At 45.4% G+C, this 19,566-nt stretch overlaps 1 protein-coding gene across 2 annotated transcripts; it reads right to left on the bottom strand.

Moving 5' to 3' along the window:
- Nucleotides 1-9,245: 9,245 nt before the first annotated feature.
- LOC146514686 (endonuclease domain-containing 1 protein-like) lies at nucleotides 9,246-11,976 on the bottom strand. 2 transcript variants are annotated; one of them, XM_085166107.1, is made up of 2 exons: nucleotides 11,828-11,976; nucleotides 9,246-11,224 (listed from the first exon to the last, which is right to left on the bottom strand). In XM_085166107.1, exons 1-2 carry the CDS (start codon nucleotides 11,966-11,968, stop codon nucleotides 10,643-10,645), a joined length of 723 nt encoding a protein of 240 aa, XP_085022233.1. In that variant the 5' UTR covers nucleotides 11,969-11,976; the 3' UTR covers nucleotides 9,246-10,642. The 2 variants fall into 2 exon arrangements, with proteins under 2 accessions (XP_085022233.1, XP_085022235.1); XM_085166109.1 differs by lacking the exon at nucleotides 11,828-11,976 and having other exon boundaries at nucleotides 9,246-11,814.
- Nucleotides 11,977-19,566: the final 7,590 nt, after the last annotated feature.

Below are 19,566 nucleotides of genomic sequence, written 5' to 3'. Positions count from 1 at the left end.
CAACACCAAAATGTCCACCCACTGGCCCTTCGTGCATCTGGCCCATCACTTCTGGTTGTAGCTTGCGTGGCAGTACAATTTGGGGATAGAACTGGGTCTCGTCAAGGCAGTAGAAGCGACGGACCAGAACTCCATCTCTGAAGTAGAGCCGTTTCCATTGAGCCCAGTATGTCTTAGTGGCTGGGCTGCATGGTGAAACAATAGTCCATGGGGGGCGCTCACTGCTGGCCTCCATCCAGGCGCGTATGGGTGCAATGTCTGCATCAGTGTTCTGGGCTTGGCTCAGCTTCCCCATGGTCCAGCCGTGAAACAGAGAAGCAGTATAGAGGGTTTTAGCCACATATACTTTCTCAGTCAGCTTTACAGTGTGTGTATTAGTGGAAATGTTCTGGTGTGATATGTCTGTTCTAGTGTGAATTATCTGTTCTGAGTTGTCTGTGTTGGTAGGAGTGTTTTGACATAAAATGTCTGACATAGTAAGAGCAGTTTGGTCTAAAGTCTTTGTTTCTGGTGTAGTGGTGTTATGACCTACCCCCACTAGGCACACCGCTGTAGTAGCCGGTTGTCCCTCCACCCTCACCGGACTCAGCAACAGGGAGCTGGTGTCAGAGTCCAACTCGCATTGGACCGCCTGAAGATTGGTCCCCCCGAGATGCTTGGGGGGGGGGGATCCTGCACTCTGCATGGACAGGACTGGCGATAGGGTCTTCTGGAGAGGCTATCAGCATTGGTGTGCACTCGACCTGGACGGTGAATGATCTCAAAGTTGTACTCGGCAAGCTTCTCGAGCCATCGAGCTAACTGTCCCTCTGGCTCTTTCATTTTTGTTAGCCAGCGCAGGCTGTTGTGGTCTGTGCGCACTTTGAAAGGCCGTCCAAGGAGGTACTGGCGAAAATGGGACGTGAAATCCACGACGGCTAGTAGTTCACGTCGTGTTGTGCAGTAGTTTTGTTCAGTTCTTGATAGCTTACGACTGCCATATGCCAGCACACGTTCCACGCCCTGTTGCATCTGTGACAGCACCGCACCGATGCCAGTGTCGCTGGCATCAGTGTCTAGTGTCATTTCTCCATGGTCAAGTGGATAGCCAAGAACAGGAGCAGAGGTGAGTCGACACTTCAGCTTGTCGAAAGCTGCTTGGTGCTCAGCATGCCACTGAAAATGTGCGTTCTTCTTGGTCAGGTTGTGCAGGGGTTCGGCTATGGAGGCAAAATCTTTCACGAACCGGCGATAATATGAGGCCAGGCCGATGAAGCGTCTGACCTCCTGGATGGACGTAGGTGTGGGCCACATCTGAACTTTTTGAACTTTGCTGGGGTCGGTAGCCACACCATGCTCGGATACCACATGGCCAAGATAAGCAACTTCGCGGCGAAAGAGGCAGCATTTGGCAGGTTTCAGTTTCAAGTTAGCTTGTTGAAGTCTATAGAATACCTGGCCAAGCCGTTGCAGCATCCCCGACACATCCTTAGCCAGCACGATGATGTCGTCCAAGTAGACCAGGCAGGTCTCCCACTGCATGCCACCCAGGACACGGTCCATCAGCCGCTGGAACGTCGCCGGGGCATTGCATAGTCCAAATGGCATGACGTTCCACTCAAAGAGGCCTGTCCTAGTGCAGAAAGCGGCGGCCCTGCATGCTCTAGGCGTCAGCTCAACCTGCCAGTAGCCTGATGCGAGGTCTAATGTGCTGAACCATCTGGCAGTTGAGAGCATGTCCAGCGTGTCCTGGATTAGGGGCAGCGGGTAGGCGTCTGTTATGGTGCGGTCATTGAGAGCCCTGTAGTCAATGCAGAGACGGTATGTCCCATCTTTCTTACGCACCATAACGATGGGCGAGGCCCAGCTGCTGCAGCTGCGTTGGGCAAGACCGCTCTGTAGACTGTCGTAGATCTGCTGATCAGCATTTTGCTACTTTTCCCCTGCCATTCTTCGTGGATTTTGTTTGACTGGGGCACCAGGACGGGTTATGATGTCATGCTGCACAAGGCTGGTTCGGCCCAGGTCAGCAGGCCCTGTAGAAAACACATGTCCATAAGTGCAAAGCAAGCATTTCAGTTGGAGCTGTTCATAGTCATTGAGGTCTGTGGAGCTCTGGGCATAGAGCTCCTGCAGGTGCAGAGGAACCACGGGAGGGCTGGTCAGAGAGTCTGCAGCTGGGGAGACCATGGAGGGTTCCACGGCCTCAGCTGGCTGGAGGAGCCCGGCCATGGATCCTTCCTTAATTGTTACTGCTTTACTGCCAAGGTTAAAAAGGTGAAGTGGGACAGCTTTAGAAGGCTGTGCGTTGACTAGGACTCTGGCGATAAGTACTTTGTGCTTCTCAACAAAACCTTTGGTGGGACTAAGCAGCATGTCACCTCGAGCTGCTGCACCAGGATGCACATTGCCTTTCACCATATACTCTTGCCCCAGTTCCACCACCACAGTTCTAGCTATTCTCACTGCGTGTGACTTTGTATTGGCTTCGGTTTGGTAGTAGAGCACCTCTTCACCGAACACGATGATGCAGCGTTTGCCGAAATCAAGACGTGCTTCAGCTTGAGTGAGGAAGGGATGCCCAAGCAGCACCTCATTTCCTGCTATATCTGCCACCAGGAAATCAACATCCACCTGTCGATTGTTGATATTGACAGGTATCTGGGCTTCACCTAGCACCGGCACGTCCCCAGGTCCCACACCAAGCAAGGTCTCAACAACTGAGGGCTGTAGTGGTGGCCTCACGTCTGGGTGGATGGAGTTGTAGTAGGGCAGCGGCAGCACGCTCCTCCGGGCTCCACTGTCCAAATCAGCACATACCTCCACTTCGTAGAGGCGCATGGGGATACTCATTTATTGGCTTTGGCACTTAAGGTGGAGCACGGTGGGTTTTGGGCTGTCCCAAGGGCTACTGTTCAATGTTAAGGCCTTGGTGGTTTTGTGAGGGGAAGGGCACTACTTTTGGACATGGTTGTGGCAGGTTCGCTGCCACAACCTTGACAGTTATGGCAGCGAACCCCACTCCTTTTAAAGTTTCTGTGATTGTTCGGTGTTGTCGAGGGTGTGTGTGGGACAAAACGATTCGGTGAGGGGCTAGCTGCAGGTGCATGCTCAGCAACAGTCTCCTCTTTATCTTTTTCTCTGACGACGGCAACTCGGGGCCGGCGTTCAGCTGCGTTACGGGCTCCTTGCTGCATGGCACTGGTTACATAAGACGCAGCCCTTTTAGTAGTTTCATGTCGGTGAGCTATTTCGTATGCACAGGCTGTGTGGCTGGGTGCCTCTCTAACAACTTCTGTACTATTTCTGCATCACCCAGCCCATTGGTGAAAACTTCAACAGCTATAGAGTCTTGTTCAATTTCTGCTCTATCACCATATGCAACAGCCACTTTCCCATAAATGTCATCTCTGAAAACATGCAGGGCCTCACCAGGTTTACGCACTCGCTGCCTCAGTTCTACAGCAACAGCAGCTGCATGGTCAGAAGAAGGGCCATATGCAGTTTCCAGTTCATCCACCAGGCGGCGGTAATCCCATTTGGATGAGCGGGGATTTCTGTGGATAATGGCCCCTGCTGCTCCAACTAGGCAGAATTTAAGCTGAGTTGTCATTGTTTTTTCTGACCAATAGTTGGCTTCAGCGCAGCTCTCAATCCTGTGCAGAAATTCCTTCCACGGTGTGGTGCCGTCATATTGGCCCGGACGTAGGGTGGGGACTCTCTCTCTCTAGGATCACCATCCTCTTCACTGTCAGATGGGGGCTGACGGGGCACACAGCGGGTCTTGCCTGGTTTCGAGCGGGGTTTATGCTGTGCAGTGGTTTGCCCGCAGCTTATGGCTTCATTAAGGCTACTGGAAGGCATGCATTGCATGGGTGTATTTAACATTGCGTTAAATTGAGCCGGTGTGCTGTGTACAAAACTGTCCATGTGAGCGGAGGAAAATGGGTTTGAGTCTGGATAGTGGATTTTCATTTGGGGAGTAGGAGCTGGATAATAGTTCATGCTGTTGCCTGTGTTTCTCTCACGGCCGTAGCTGCGGCATTCAGCATCAACGAAGGGATTCGTGCGGGAAAACTGTGGCTGGGCAGGACCATCGGACGGCGCGAATACACCCTCTCCATTAGCATGTGTGTTAGCACAACTTTCGGCACACGGGAATGGGTTCATATGTTCACATTCAGTCACAGCTCTGTCTGTGTTAGCTTCCCTAATGCTCGCGGCACCCTCGGAGACACTGGTCAGCGATATGAACGGGTTGGAGTAATTGGTCTCAAGTCCGTAGTTTTCACGAGAATGGCGAGCAGCGGCCATCGCGAGTTAGCTTAGCTACGGGCTAATACACTTGTAATTATGGTCACTCGGCTTTATCGCTAGCCGCTTTAGCCTGTCGGTTTTTCTCAGTGCTCACCACTCCTTTAACAACATGAGAGGGTCCCTTCGTGGTCGCCAGTGTTAACCATTCCTCGCCGTCAGTCCCCTGACCGTGGTCGGGAGACACGAGGGGAGATGCTTCCTCCAGGGCCGAAAGTTGTCCTCCTTCGGGGTTAACTCCCTTCACTTTTGTGGAGTAGTGAGGCAGACAGAAATCAGCCGAGGCACCAGAGAGTACAGAAGAGATCAGGCTTTTAATAACAATACTGCACACTTCAAAAACACACTGCATAGGCTGTAGCCTGTTAGAACGCTGCTCCCGGTCGCCCTCTCTACCCATGACACACACTCTCTCTCTTTTTTTCATCCCCTCCCCGCGTTTCCTTCACGCGCATGCTCACACACACATCACATACACTCCTTACTGCACCCAGCCACACACAAGACAGCAATTCCCGCAACACTAGCATTGAAAATGATTAATGCGTACATGGCATCCTCTCTCATCTAGTGATCTTGGCTGGAATGTATTTCAACAGGTAGTTGTAAAATTCCGACCTCAAGTACTCAGCCTCGCACATGACAGTTTCTCTGGACATTTAGGAATTAGGAAAACGTACCAACGCATTCTGCGTCACTTTTTCTGGCCAGGTTTGAAGTCTGATGTAACCAAGTACTGCCATTCATGCCACATTTGCCAGGTCAGTGGAAAATCCAACCAGGTTATTCCTCCCGCTCCATTGCATCCAATCCCGGCTTTAGGGGAACCGTTTGAGCACATAATCATTGATTGTGTAGGTCCGCTTCCAAAAACTAAGTCAGGACATCAGTACATCTTGACTTTGATGTGCGCCGCCACAGGCTTCCCCGAGGCGATTCTGCTACGCACTATCAAAGTCAAAGCCATCGTCAGAGCATTAGTAAACTTTTTCTCCACTTTCGGGTTGCCTAAATCAGTTCAAACGGACCAAGGGTCAAACTTCATGTCCAAAATTTTCGCTTAGGTCTTAAAATCGCTCGGCATAAAGCATCAAAAATCCAGTGCGTATCATCCCAAATCACAGGGTGCACTTGAGCGTTTCCACCAAACATTAAAAGCCATGATGAGGAAGTTCTGCCTCGAGTCAGGAAGAGAGTGGGGTGAGGGTCTGCCACTTCTCCTTCTAGCGGTGAGAGAGAGTGTGCAGGAGTCCACAGGTTTCAGTCTGGCGGAGCTGGTGTTTGGACACACAGTGTGTGGTCCCCTACGGCTGCTTAAAGAGAAATATCTGTCCGACACGGCTATCCCCGAGCAGAACGTATTCAATTACGTAAATTGTTTTAGGGAGCGTCTGCATAAGGCCTGCGAAATTGCACGCTTTCCGTGTCTCAGGAGAAAATGAAAATGAAATTTGATTAAGAAGTCTGTGCAGAGAAAATCTGAGGCGGGTGACAAAGTGTTGACTCTCCTACCCGTTCCTGGATCCTCTCTCCAGGCAAAGTTCTGTGGGCCCTATGCTGTTCAAGAGAAACTGAGTGACACAGATGATGTTATAGGTACCCCAGACCGTAGGAGAAAGTGTTGTGTGTGCCATGTTAATCTGATGAAGCCTTATGTTGTTTGTGATGCAGGTGTAAACTCCTCTTCATCCCCCTCTTCATCCACCTCTTCATCCCCGCTGCGCTGTGCTGTGTTCCTCCTGAAGGAAAAAAGAGGGAACACGCGCATGTAAAGGAAGCACTCAAAACGTGCAGCTATCCTAAATGGGCGTTCTTAAAGTCAGCAAAGAGGCACAGAAAAGAAGATCAGACACCAGCGAGGGAGGATAAGAAGGACAGACGCAACAACATTGTCATCCCCTATGTAGCCGGTGTATCAGAAAAACTCAGGAGAGTTTTCTCCAAACATGACATCACGGTGCATTTCAGACCCAGCAACACACTCAGACAAAAACTGGTTCACCCGAAAGACAAAACGCCAAAACACAGACTTAACAATGTGGTGTATGCCATACAGTGCAGCGAGGAATGCCCAGACCTCTACATTGGAGAGACCAAACAGCCACTTCACAAGTGCACGGCACAACACAGAAGAGCCACCTCCACAGGACAAGACGCAGCTGTCCATCTACATCTTAAGGATAAAGGACACTCTTTCGAGGATGCCAATGTTCACATTTTGGACAGAGAGGACAGATGGTTTGAAAGAGGAGTGAAAGAAGCCATCTATGTCCACTGTGAGCGACCATCTTTGAACAGAGGCGGTGGTTTACGACACCAACTCTCTGCCATCTATAATCCAGTTTTGAGATCCCTTCCCAGACGCCTTAATGCCCACTCACATCCTGGGCCATCTGACCTCAGGAATTTGCATGATAAGGTGGGGCCAGGTTTCACAATGAACTCACCCGAAACTCTGGCTGATTGGGACCCACACCCAGTTTCACACCTTGGCTCAGGCGATTAGAGGATCATCAGGGGGTCCTTTTGTCCCTCCGTGGGGGGATACTCCCACTAGATTTATATCTGGGACTCTCCACCATTTGACCTTAGAACTGAAGAAGCTTCTCGGATGAGAGGTGAAACGTCTTCAAGTAACTTAAAGAAGTCCAGACGCTTTTCTTTGCAAGCTCCTTTGACTACGATGACCTGGATGACTGAGAACCTTCACAGACATAATTGTATGGTGAAAATTATACTTTTAGTTATCTTGATTGGCAAAAGAAAAGTAAATACAAAATCTGCTTCTCACATATAGGGCATTTCCAAGATTTTTTTTTAAAAAACTTCTTCAATTTCTTTCATTACAGCTGTCCTGTGCCAGATGTTCTGTTGACCCACAGTGAGAGGCATCATTTCAGAAACACCAGGAAGACGGAAACTCATTGCCGGGATCAAGCAGGGCTCGTGATCTTCACCAGCAGCTCCCTCACAAGAAGGATAAACCCAGCATTTCATGAACACTGATGGAGACCTTTGCTTTGTGTAATGTTAGAAGTACTCAGATAATCCTCAGAGGGTCTGGACTTTTACATAATAGAATAGAATTCAACTTTATTGTCATTGCACATGCACAGGGCAACGAAATGCAGTTTGCATCCATCCAGAAGTGCTTTAGCCATGATATAGATATATTACAATGTATATTAGCAATAATATAGATATGTAAGTATATTACAGAAATGGGTTTATTATGGTATGTTATAATGTACACGGTATGAAGTATGTTATGAATATTCTATAAGTATGTACAGGCTGTAGTGAGTACAAGCTATGTACAGGCTATGAACAGGATATAAATATGAAATAAAAAACTATACAGAAATCTGAGATATAGTTATACAGAAATGTGAACTATGCAAGTTATAAACAGTTGTAGGATTAAAAATTATCGTATGTACAGAATGATTATTTACACAGAACTATAGTAGTGCAGTTGAGTAATAGCTATAGCTATAGTAATAGCTTTAAGTCCTGTAGAAAGTTAAATATATGTTGTGCTCTCTGGTTACTCTGGTATGAATGACTCTGAATTACTTTATGATGAATAACACACTATTGTCAAAAAAAACAGTGAAAGAATTCCAGATCACAAGTTTTTAGTTCAAATACAAGTAACAACCTTTGACTTTAATCAGGTTTTATTTAATTGCGTCAGAGAAAACATCATGTGCTCTTCATGTAGCTGAGTACATTCAGTGTTTAAAACAGAAGTTGTGCAGGTCTGAGATCAGCAGTTTTCTGAAACACCAAACTGAGGTACTGTTAATGCTGATGTATAGTGACACAGTTACAGGGGTGATTAATCCTTTTGACTTTTTGTCTTTAAATTTATCAATAAAACAGCTGCAGCTTTCACTGACAGCACATGTGGTACTTTAACCTTTGTACTGTTTTCTTCAGTTAATTTTGGAGTTACTACAAAGATTGAAGATATAGGATGATCTGTCACTGGGTGGTGCTGAGGTCTGAATCTGAGACAGCTCCTGTAATCACAAACAGAACAGAATCATCACAAACTGAAATATAAAGTGTATCTCTCAAATCTGAAATAGAGCTGATCCTTCTGTCCTCACACACTCGGAATCTGAAGTTGTTCAGTCCTACAGTTCTGCCGACAGCTGTTTATTTTTTATTTGTTTTAAAGGCCTTATATACTAACACATTTTCTAATATCATGTTTACCTTTGAGTTGTTGATGCTTTATAAATGGACATCTGCAAAGATGAGATGATGGAGCAGGTTTCAGTCGAGGTTCAGTCTGCTGCTGCATCCTGGTCACAACATACAGAGGTGTTATCAGCTCAGTATTGAACAAGAAATATTAATGTTTCAAATTATTTGTCCTAAAGGATGCAAGCTGTACAGAGTACTGCACATGTGACTTTGTGAACATAATTCATTAAAAATAATTTTTTAACCTGAATATTTGTAACAAACTCAGTAAAAAAAATGCTAAAAAAAAATAATCAGAGGAAAAATGTAACATTTTAACTTAAGCTGACAAGCGGAAATAGTTGGTTTCAGTACATAAGTATCGGGCTTTGCTATTTAATCCGTAGCTATTGACTAATGAGGGGTTACTGAAGTGCCAGGTTTTTAAAATTGGCGTTAATGTCGTTCCACATGTGGAAAGCGACAGAAAACATGCTGCTGTTTGCACATATTTAATAATCAGCTCTGCACAGGAGCAGAAGCAGAGTCCAGCCTGTTGCTCTTACAGTATAATACTCATAATAAAAGTACAGTAACCGTGGCTGGTCACTAAGCAGCCCGGTGCGTTTCTCTTGATTTCTTTAGTCAGGGTAAATTCATTCACCTGCACGGGTTAGCTACACGAACTTTACAAAACAAGTTTCCCCGACAGCCGAGTTCTCGTCTTAGCTAGCTAGGTACCCGCGTTGTCAGTGTTTTCTCCAGTCATTGGTCAGCATTATAATATATGCAAATACATGCGGGTCGGAATCCCCCCCCCAGCGCGCCCCCGGACGCCAAAACAGAGCCAGCAGAGTGAAACTGAAAAATGGATTGAAACCGGAAAGTGGGTTGAAACCGAAAAAAAAATGGATTGAAACCGAAAAAAAATGTAAGCGAAAACAAAAAAATTACAGTTTCAAATAATTGTTTTTCACTATCAATTTGTTTTTTCGGTTTCAATACAAGATTTTTCGGTACATTTATTTCAGTTACAATATTTTTTTTCGGTTTCGTTTCAAGGTGGCATCATTCTGATTCCATACTTATCACCTATTCAGGTTGTAAATCGTGTTTTTAAAAAGTAACTAAGTAATTAATTACTTTTGAAAATAAGTAATCATTAAAGTAACAGGATTACTTTTTTGGGGGAAGGAATCCGTAATTAGTTACTGATTACTTTTTTCAAGTAACTTGACCAACACTGATGACCAACACTTACACATGTGCTTAACAATAATTAATAATCTTCGACTGCTTTTTCATTGCACAAAGATCCTCCACTCAACATGATGTGGAATGTTCAGTGCTTCTGTTTCACAGTAGAATATTTAGATTGTTTCAACATGAAGGAAATAAAGACATAAAAAGAGCTTTGTTCATCAGCTGACTATGAACTAACAATCTTACAACATCTTATTTTCAATTTCACATTTTTTTAAAACTCTGGTGGAATGCATAATCTCAGTCTTTCAGGTTTTTTCTTTACATCAGGCTTTTCATGCTGACAGTTTCTATTTAATTGTTTTTACATCTTTCAGTTTCAGCTCTTTTTACTGTTTCTTTGTGTTGTACACTAAGGTTAGAGCAGCACAATAAATAAATCACACAGACACAGAGATTACTATTTGTGTTTGCGTGCCTCTGATGGCCAGCCAGGTTGTAGATTATATTTATTCCCAAACAGGAATGACCTTTACACATGTATGGATGTAAGCATCATCATCTCATTAAATTATCCTTTTGAATATTTATTGAGTGTAAACCCTCCAAAGAGCATTCTTTCACCACCAAAATTTAATCACCTCATCTCTATATAATATGAAAAATATAATAAAATAATATACTTTATGGAAATAAAGGAAAATAGGTAGTTATTTATAAATGTATTATTTAACCCGTCCTGCAGCACAAGGCTGTACGATGTTTTCATTTTTTTGAAGAAACTCAGATATGTTATATGTTTCTAAAATATTATTTTGTTTTAACTTAATGATAAAAACATTACAGTTGACAGCTCAATGTTTATTTCATTTCATTTATTTCACTTTTATCTTAACACATTTTAGTGACAAGTATTTGATTTTTTTAGTTCAAGCAAAAGGAAAAAAGACTTTTATTCCTTACATTTATTTTTAAAGAGACTCATTTTAGGCATCTTTAGCCTTTTTTGCAGGATCTTCTCCAGGTCCTCCAAAGACATCTCCTTCACATCATGGCCATCTTCTGTGTTTTTTTTCACATTGTCATCTTTACTGTTGGGATCATTTCTTCCCACTGCAGCATAAGTAGGAAAGTAATTCTGGTCAGGTCCAGCTGTGAACGTTGGGCAGCAGTAAGCAGTCCAAAAGTACTCAGGAACAGTCACCCTGTTATTGATCTTGGGTTCATCTTTCTCATAAGGCATGACTCCAGTGATAACATACATTTTTGATTTGCAGACTTTAAATCTTTCTGCCATCTTATCTTCCAGATTGTTCCAGGGGCCGTTATTGAACTTGTCCATTTGAGGAGCAATATTTGTCAGGGTGAAGGTAGCCTCTTTGTCTTCTTCTGTCTTTTGGTGACCACTGGGGGCGAGATGGCCTCTGGTATAACCAGAGTGTTTATAGTCTTCATTGACTGCCTGGCTGTTCTTCACATATTGGTCAGGATGTTTTTGGTACTGCATTCCTGTGTCGACTTTGTCCGATACCAGCTGAGTGACAACAAAGACAGACTTTTTATTTCTTTAGAAGCTACAAAGAGTATTTATCATTCTTCATACTGTGTGTGCAAATTGTGTTTCAGTGTGAGTTTGTGGGAATGTGTAACACTGAGAGATTACTGTCATACTTCACAGTCATGTCATTTTAAAATGTGAGAGAGCAAATAAAATCCTACAGCCTTTTTTTAACCATTGTTTTATTAAAGATCATCTAATTTTGTGTATGTGTTCTTCTTTATCCTGTCCTGTTATTTATTCAGTTATTTTTGTGTTATTTAAGTTATTACATTATATGTGGTATAGTATGACAATATGTAAGGCAGGACAGGCAGGAGGAAAATAACTGCTTTAAATGTGTTGCATATTGTTTGAGGTGATGGAGAACAATGTGGCAGTAAAATGCAGAGAATACACACTTCAACAAACAGTTAAAATCCAAACAGAGCAATTTTTTCACACTGTAACTATTGTTTTTCATCCTCTCTAAGAAAACCATTTTTAAAATACACCGTATCAGACAATGTTCTTAAAAGAGAGCAGTTCAAATACATGACTGTCTTTGAACATCACACAGTGATATTTTACACAGCTTACCCGTGGTTCAATCATCCAGTTTGTATTTTTGGGCCATTGTTCAATGCATGGTTTAAAGTCAGTAGTGATCTCTCCATAGCAGAGAACACTGATTAAGTTAAACAGTGATAAAAAATAAATAAATAAATAAATTATCCACATCCTTCCTTTGAGACTGTCAGGGTTCCTGGGTCGGTGACCCAGTGTTTTCAGTTTCCCCACATCAGTGTTTTCACTTCCTGTTTTTTCCCCATGTCAGCTTGTCTCTCGTGTCATTAGTCAGATTATGTTCAGCCCTGTACTCACCTGTTTCCAATCAGTGTCATCATTCAACCTGTGTATTTAAGTTCCTCGGTTTCACCAGTTCTTTGTCGTGTCATTGATGTTCGTGTGATGTTGTCCTCCCCGTGTTCTCTCAGTTCAGTCAGCCATTCAGTGATCCAGCCAGTCAGTGTCCGTTCACCCTCTGTTCCTCCACTCCTTATAATAAACCTTCACCAGTCTTCACCTACCTGTGAGTCCTGCGTTTGGGTTCCTTATTCCTCGCCTCCACACAACGCCTGACAGAATGACACGACCCGTGCCACGAAGACACGCTTGGAACCCAGCGGACTCGGACCTCTACGAGCGGCAGGAGGCAGCGCTTTCCCGTTGGGCAGAGGAACTCAGGGGAAAACAGCGGCTCTTCGCGGAGAGAGAGCACGTCTTCGAGGGGACTCGCCTGGCTCTGGGCGGGCCTCGGAGACGCCGCGTTCCCCCACCTGCTGCCCCGGAGCATTTGCCGCGGAGAGTGGACGTTTCATGCCGCGTTTCGGCCGCTCCCTCTCCCGCCGCTCCGCTCCTCGCTCGCCCGCCAGCCATTTCACTCACCGGCTCTTCCGCTTCGCCATGGCACAGCGGCTATGCCTCCAACCTCGGCTCAACGGAGGTTACCGCGCCAGTGGCTCAGTTGTTTACCCCGCCCGCTTCCTCTTCCCGTAGAAAGCGGCGCACACGCCGTCACGAATCGGACTATTGTCAGCAACTCCCGGTGGTGAGTTCCACTAACTGTTTTCCACATCCTTCATCTGATTATTCACATAAAACACATAACAGATCCACCACCGATTCATGGGAAGTTTCCCTCCTGGATGATGTAGACTGGGAAGATTTTTTTCTGCTCTGCTCCCGCAAAGGCTGTAAATAGTGGTGGCAGAAAAACCAGAACCATCCCCAATAAACCGGCCTGTATCACACACCCAGTCGTTATTTCCACCCCTATCAGTACGCCTACACCCAAACCGGTGCCAGCTCCCAGGACGAGGGCAGCTGTGACCCAGTCTACCTCCACACCCGCTCCTGTTTCTCGGGTGGGGGTGACTGGTGTCCAGCCACCTCCCATGCCTGTCCCAGCGCCCAGGCTGAGGGCAGCCTCAACCCAGCCTGACCTCCCTGGAGGCTTGGAAGAGCTAACCGGTCCACCTGCGACTTCACCACTTCCTCCACCTCCTGACCCAGCCTTTCACGCCCTCGCACTGTCCCTAGTTAGATTAGCTGACCTGTCCCCTGCTCAGGCACCAGCTTTACTAGCCCAGGCTGTAGCTCTATCTCCTTCGCTAGCTCAGTCTGTAGCTTATCCATTAGCCTCCTCAGTCCAATCAGTTCACACTCCTGCTCCAGTCCAGCCTGCAGTCCAGTCTGCTCCAGTCCCACCTGCTGTTCAGCTTCCAGTCCAGTCTGCTCCAGTCCCACCTGCTGTTCAGCTTCCAGTCCAGTCTGCTCCAGTCCCACCTGCTGTTCAGCTTCCAGTCCAGTCTGCTCCAGTCCCACCTGCTGTTCAGCTTCCACTCCAGTCCCCTGTCGTCCAGTCTCCCCCTGTCGTCCAGTCTCCCCCTGTCGTCCAGTCTCCCCCTGCCCTCCAGTCTCCAGTCCTCCAGTCAGTCCAGCCTCAGACTCAGCCTCAGCTTCTGCTTCGCCTGGTCCAGACCCGGCCTCAGCCTCAGCTTCAGCTTCTGCTTCGCCTGGTCCAGCCTCAGACTCAGCTTCAGCTTCTGGTTCGCCTGGGCCAGCCTCAGCTTCAGCTTCTGGTTCGCCTGGGCCAGCCTCAGCTTCAGCTTCTGGTTCGCCTGGGCCAGCCTCGGCTTCAGCTTCTGGTTCGCCTGGGCCAGCCTCGCCGTCCGCTCCGCCTGGGCCAGCCTCGCCGTCCGCTCCGCCTGGGCCAGCCTCGCCGTCCGCTCCGCCTGGGCCAGCCTCGCCGTCAGCCTCTGCTTCACCTGGTCCTGCGGCTGCCGCGCCGTCGCCCCAGCCACGTTCTGGACGTCATCGCCGGCGTGGCCGCCCACCGGACCTGCTCAGCGGCCGCCGCCACCTTCCTCGCGGCCGCCCACCTGAACTGCTCAGCGGCCGCCGCCGCCGCCTTCCTCGCGGCCGCCCACCTGAACTGTCTCGTCCCGGCCGCCTTCCTCGCGGCCGCCCACCTGAACTGTCTCGTCCCGGCCGCCTTCCTCGCGGCCGCCCACCTGAACTGTCTCGTCCCGGCCGCCTTCCTCGCGGCCGCCCACCTGAACTGTCTCGTCCCGGCCGCCTTCCTCGCGGCCGCCCACCTGAACTGTCTCGTCCCGGCCGCCTGCCTCGCGGCCGCCCACCTGAACTGTCTCGTCCCGGCCGCCTGCCTCGCGGCCGCCCACCTGAACTGTCTCGTCCCGGCCGCCTGCCTCGCGGCCGCCCACCTGAACTGTCTCGTCCCGGCCGCCTGCCACGCGGCCGCCCACCTGAACTGTCTCTCTGTGGACTCCGTCCCTCCGCCCACCCTGTTCTGGTCTTTTTCTCTTTTGGCCGTCGGGTGCCGTCCTTTGAAGGGGGGGGGGGGGGTACTGTCAGGGTTCCTGGGTCGGTGACCCAGTGTTTTCAGTTTCCCCACATCAGTGTTTTCACTTCCTGTTTTTTCCCCATGTCAGCTTGTCTCTCGTGTCATTAGTCAGATTATGTTCAGCCCTGTACTCACCTGTTTCCAATCAGTGTCATCATTCAACCTGTGTATTTAAGTTCCTCGGTTTCACCAGTTCTTTGTCGTGTCATTGATGTTCGTGTGATGTTGTCCTCCCCGTGTTCTCTCAGTTCAGTCAGCCATTCAGTGATCCAGCCAGTCAGTGTCCGTTCACCCTCTGTTCCTCCACTCCTTATAATAAACCTTCACCAGTCTTCACCTACCTGTGAGTCCTGCGTTTGGGTTCCTTATTCCTCGCCTCCACACAACGCCTGACAGAGACGGCTCTCACAGCAAAGTGGAAGGTAGACTGAACCTTTTTCCTGAAAGTGAGGGTTGGAGTTAAATACTGTCAGCCTCTGGGTGGTGGCAGTGATGGTGGCTGGTACTAATGCGGTTTTCGGTTTCAATATTTTTTTCGGTTTCGTTAAGGTGGCATCGTTCTGATTCCATAGATAAAGTGATAGATCTTTCAGCCCAATTCTACTTTTTCTGCATAATCCATCATACAAAATGTAATCAAATGAAAAAGTCTTTCTAAAACTTGTTTTATTTGTTTTAATCTTTTAACTTTATGCATCAAGCAAACATTAAATTATATGCAACATTCTCTGACTGGAACATTTAAACCTATTTTCTGCACATCCCAGCATATAAAATAAAATATTTTTTTGTGTTTACACTCACTCTTTCAAATAGATGCACGTAAAACACAGCAGAAAATAAATAAAATCAAAGACTCAGCGGTTCTGTTGCACTATTTTCACCTGTATAGCAGGCGGAGGTTTGCCCTGCTGCAGGTGTGCTGCAGCGGTCAGTGGAAGAATCCGCGAGTTTGTCTGTGAAATTTCCATTCCGTCGTAGCGTATTCAGTGCTTGCTCGGAAGTTAAGTGGGTTTTTTGCTGTTAAGTTTTCTTCCCACGCAGTGAACAGCGGACGCTAATGTTTTTGTCACTTTTTACGGAATCAAACTCAAAGTAAGGTTAGTACTTCCACGCTTTAAACGCTGCATGCTCATACTCTCTCCCGCACCATTGTTGATCTGCACACAGCTGTTGTCACGAACGGCACACTGGCTTACATCATTGTCATGAGACACTTGCAAAAAAGTCACGGTATTAATAAAGCAGTAATGCAGTGTGCTTACGGGAAAGTAACGGTAATCTAATTACCCGCTTTGCAATAGTAATCCCTTACATTACTCGTTACTTGGAAAAAGTAATTGGATTACGCGTTACTGCCCATCTCGGTTGGTCACACATGTTCACATGTTATCCTAAGTGGCCAAAAGAACTGATTCATTAAAATGGGCACAAAACAGATCATTTAAAAGTCTCTTGAACCAATTTCAAGTAATCTTTTAAGGCTTTAGGAAGCAACTTGAAAGGAAGAAAAACACACTTATAATATTAAATAAAAAGGGCTTAAATGTAAATGCACACTTGAAGTTTGAGCTCTTCATCTTTGTTAAACCTCTTTTTTGTCTTTATTTTAAGCAGCTGTATAAAACCACAATGTTGGTGAAGCAGTCATATGCAAGCTGGTATATTACATGTTGACAGTTTTAGTTCCCACACTGGGTTCACATCTGCAGACTGCAGCAATTTACTGACAAGACACCAAAAGAGCAGGAAAGCTGAAGAAGAGGTGAGTGTCGAACATATCACAGAGAAGTGACACGGCTTAAAAACTGAATTTACACGATCAACATTTAAATGTATAATGTCAACATCAATGTTTTGTTTTTTGTTTGTTGTGTTTGTGACAAAGCTTATAGTCAGGGTTGGTGTGGTTAAGGCTCCTCTTTTCTTTTCCCTTCAAACCTGAAACACTTCCAGCAGATGGCAGCACTTCCCTGATCCTGGTGCTGAGGAGGCCTCTTCCTGTTAAAAAGGAATTCTTCCTTTTCCTGTTAACATTATAGTCTGAGCAATCAAAAATGAGCTGTGGGAGCCACTAATAAACCTGCAAACCAAAGTGTATGAGTAGGAAACACTGAAATACAAGAATGAAGTACATTAAGATAATATTAAGCAGTGTATTAAATAGTTGTAGTAGTTTTTTATTTTAAAGAAAGTATTTCAGACTATTTTCTTCAGTATAGCTGAAGAACAGATAGAAAAGATTTGTGGGTTTCCTGCTGACAGATAAACTCTGTTTAACATTTAGATCTACCTTCAAACATGACTGTGGAGGTGTTGGGAACATGTAACTCAGTGGGTCTGGGGAGGCACGAGTTTCGTTTAAGAAAGGACTCTGAACGTCCTGCCGTCGAGGGGTGACACCATCAGCCGTGCTGAGCCCGGGGAGTGGAGGGGGCGCCACTTGTTCCTCCAGAGCACCGTGAAGAATCTGGACACGAAAAGGATGCACGCCAGGACTAGAGTTGATGTTTCGACGGACTTTGGTCTTGGTTTGTCTCAGTCTTAGATCCCTCGGTCCTGTCTTGGGCTTGCTTTCTCAGATCGACACAGTGGTCGGGAGATTTGGAGTCAACCATCGGCAGAGTGGGGGGGGGTGGCGGCTTACTGGGCTTAAGCCCGGGTCATTTTTTCAGAAGCCCGGGGTCTTTTTGAGTGTAATTTGTTTCATAGTTAGATGCCTGACTGACAACTGTATAAAACAAAAACTACACACAATATTCGAAGCACATAGCGCACAGTCGTAAAATTCCCCCTAATTTTGGTATGATCCGAGCTCAGGCACTAGGCGACTGAGCACAGCACTAGTGATGGGATTTCCGGCTCTTTTTAGAGAACCGGCTCTTTCGGCTCGACTCACTAAAAAGAGCCGGGTCTTTCGACTCCAAATCGACTCTTCAGGTTGTTTTGTTGCTTTAATTAATTTATTATTAACAATAATATAAAATTATGCACAAAAGGAATTACTAATGTAAAAAAAAAGTGGTTTATTTATATATGTTTATATATAAATATATGCTGTGGCCCCTAGAGACAAAGCATGTACAAATTCCAAAACACATTTCTAGCGTTAACTGAACTTCCAAAACAGAGCTACCTAGATCACTTAAATTACATAATTGAAAGCATATGTGTATTCTTTGTGTATTTATACACAAGCACTCATATATATTTAAATAATTAAAAAAAATGTTAATTTACATGTTACTACCACACACCAAATCCGGTCGTTGGTACTTCCTGGCTTGTGTAGCCACCAGAGATGGTCAGTAACGCGTTACTCGTAACGCTGTGTGCAGATCAACAATGGATAATATATCGAGTGCAGGAGAGAGTGTGAGCATGCAGCGTTTAAAGCGTGGAAGTACTGACCTTATTTTAAGTTTGATTCCATAAAACGTGACAAAAATATTAGTGTCCATTGTGCGTAGGAAGAAAACTTATTTTTACAGCGAAAAAAAACTTCCAAGCAAGCACCAAGTGCGCTACGACGTAATGGGAAATTCACAGACAAACTCGCGGATTCTTCAACTGACCGCTGCGGCACACCTGCAGCAGGGCAAACCTCCACCTACCCCACTCCTGCTATACAGGTGAAAATAGAGCAACAGGACCGCTGAGTCTTTGATTTTATTTATTTTCTGCTGTGTTTTACTTACATCTACTTGAAAGACTGAGTGTAAACACAAAAAAATATTTTATTTTATATGCTGGGATGTGCATAAAATAGGTTTGAATGTTAAACAAATTTCTTCCAGTCAGAGAATGTTGCGTATAATTACATTTTTGCTTGATGCATAAAGTTAAAAGATTAAAACTAATAAAACAAGTTTTAAAAAGAGACTTTTCCATTTGATTACATTTTGTATGATGGATTATGCAGAAAAAGTAGAATTCAGTTGAAAGATCTATCGCTTTATCACCTATTAAGGTTGTAAATCATGTTTTTAAAAAGTAACTAAGTAACTAAGTAAAGAATTACTTTTGAAAATAAGTAATGACTAAAGTAACGGGATTACTTTTGGGGGGAAGTAATCAGTAATTAGTTACTGATTACTTTTTTCAAGTAACTTGACCAACATTTGTAGCCACTAGGTAACAAAACCTCAACACTGCCCCTAGCATCCTGGAGCACTTCTGTTGTCTTTTGCACATGCTTCAGAGTTTTTACGTGTTTTGGAGATTTTACATGTTTTGAAGTTTGTACGTGCTTTGTCTCTAGGGTACCATAAATATACTTTTATTTATTCACTCCACATAAAATGTAACAAATAAATCATATAATACAAAAACCAACTATTCACATTTCAACTTTTAACCATTTAAATTTTCAGCTTTTTCCTTTTAAACAAATTTAAAGTGAAACAACACAAAACACTGCAAACCAGAATACAATTAAATAGAAATTAAAATATGAAAACAAAAACAACATGCACATTCTCTGTCATATGGGCCTGCATGAATAAATTTTCTGAATCCTTTATCATCTGCAGCTGAAAATAGTTGTGGATGATTACTATACCTTTCTAATGTGACGTTGTTGTCCCTGACTCTCTTTCTCTCTCTTTCCCTCCCGCTCTGTTCCTGTGCTACTGCGAGTGTAACTACCGCCCCTCCCCCCTCTTCCCAGCGCAAAGCACAAGGCTCACGTGCAGAGTGAAGCGGAAAAAAAGTGCGAGAGAGAGGGTGAGAGAAAGAAGAAAAAACCCCATGGCTCGCAATAAGGAGCCGGCTCGCTTCGTTCACGTCAAAGATCCGTTTCGTTCGCGACCGACACATCACTATTGCCTATTGGGGACAGATTTGCCCCCTTCCCAATTTCTTACTTTTTTTTTCATATTTGACATGGTTATTTTAATATAAAAAATTTGTG

The sequence above is a fragment of the Neolamprologus multifasciatus genome, chromosome 7 (assembly GCF_963576455.1).
Source record: "Neolamprologus multifasciatus chromosome 7, fNeoMul1.2, whole genome shotgun sequence".
NCBI classification, from domain to species: Eukaryota; Metazoa; Chordata; class Actinopteri; order Cichliformes; family Cichlidae; genus Neolamprologus; species Neolamprologus multifasciatus.
This window is presented reverse-complemented; position numbering and strand designations above follow the sequence as displayed.

Coding starts and splice junctions, on each gene's coding strand:
- LOC146514686 (XM_085166107.1), bottom strand. CDS start 11,968: ATGTGGATAATTTATTTATTTATTTATTTTTTATCACTGTTTAACTTA. Junction 11,225..11,827: donor ACTGGATGATTGAACCACGG/GTAAGCTGTGTA, acceptor GTTGTCACTCAG/CTGGTATCGGACAAAGTCGA.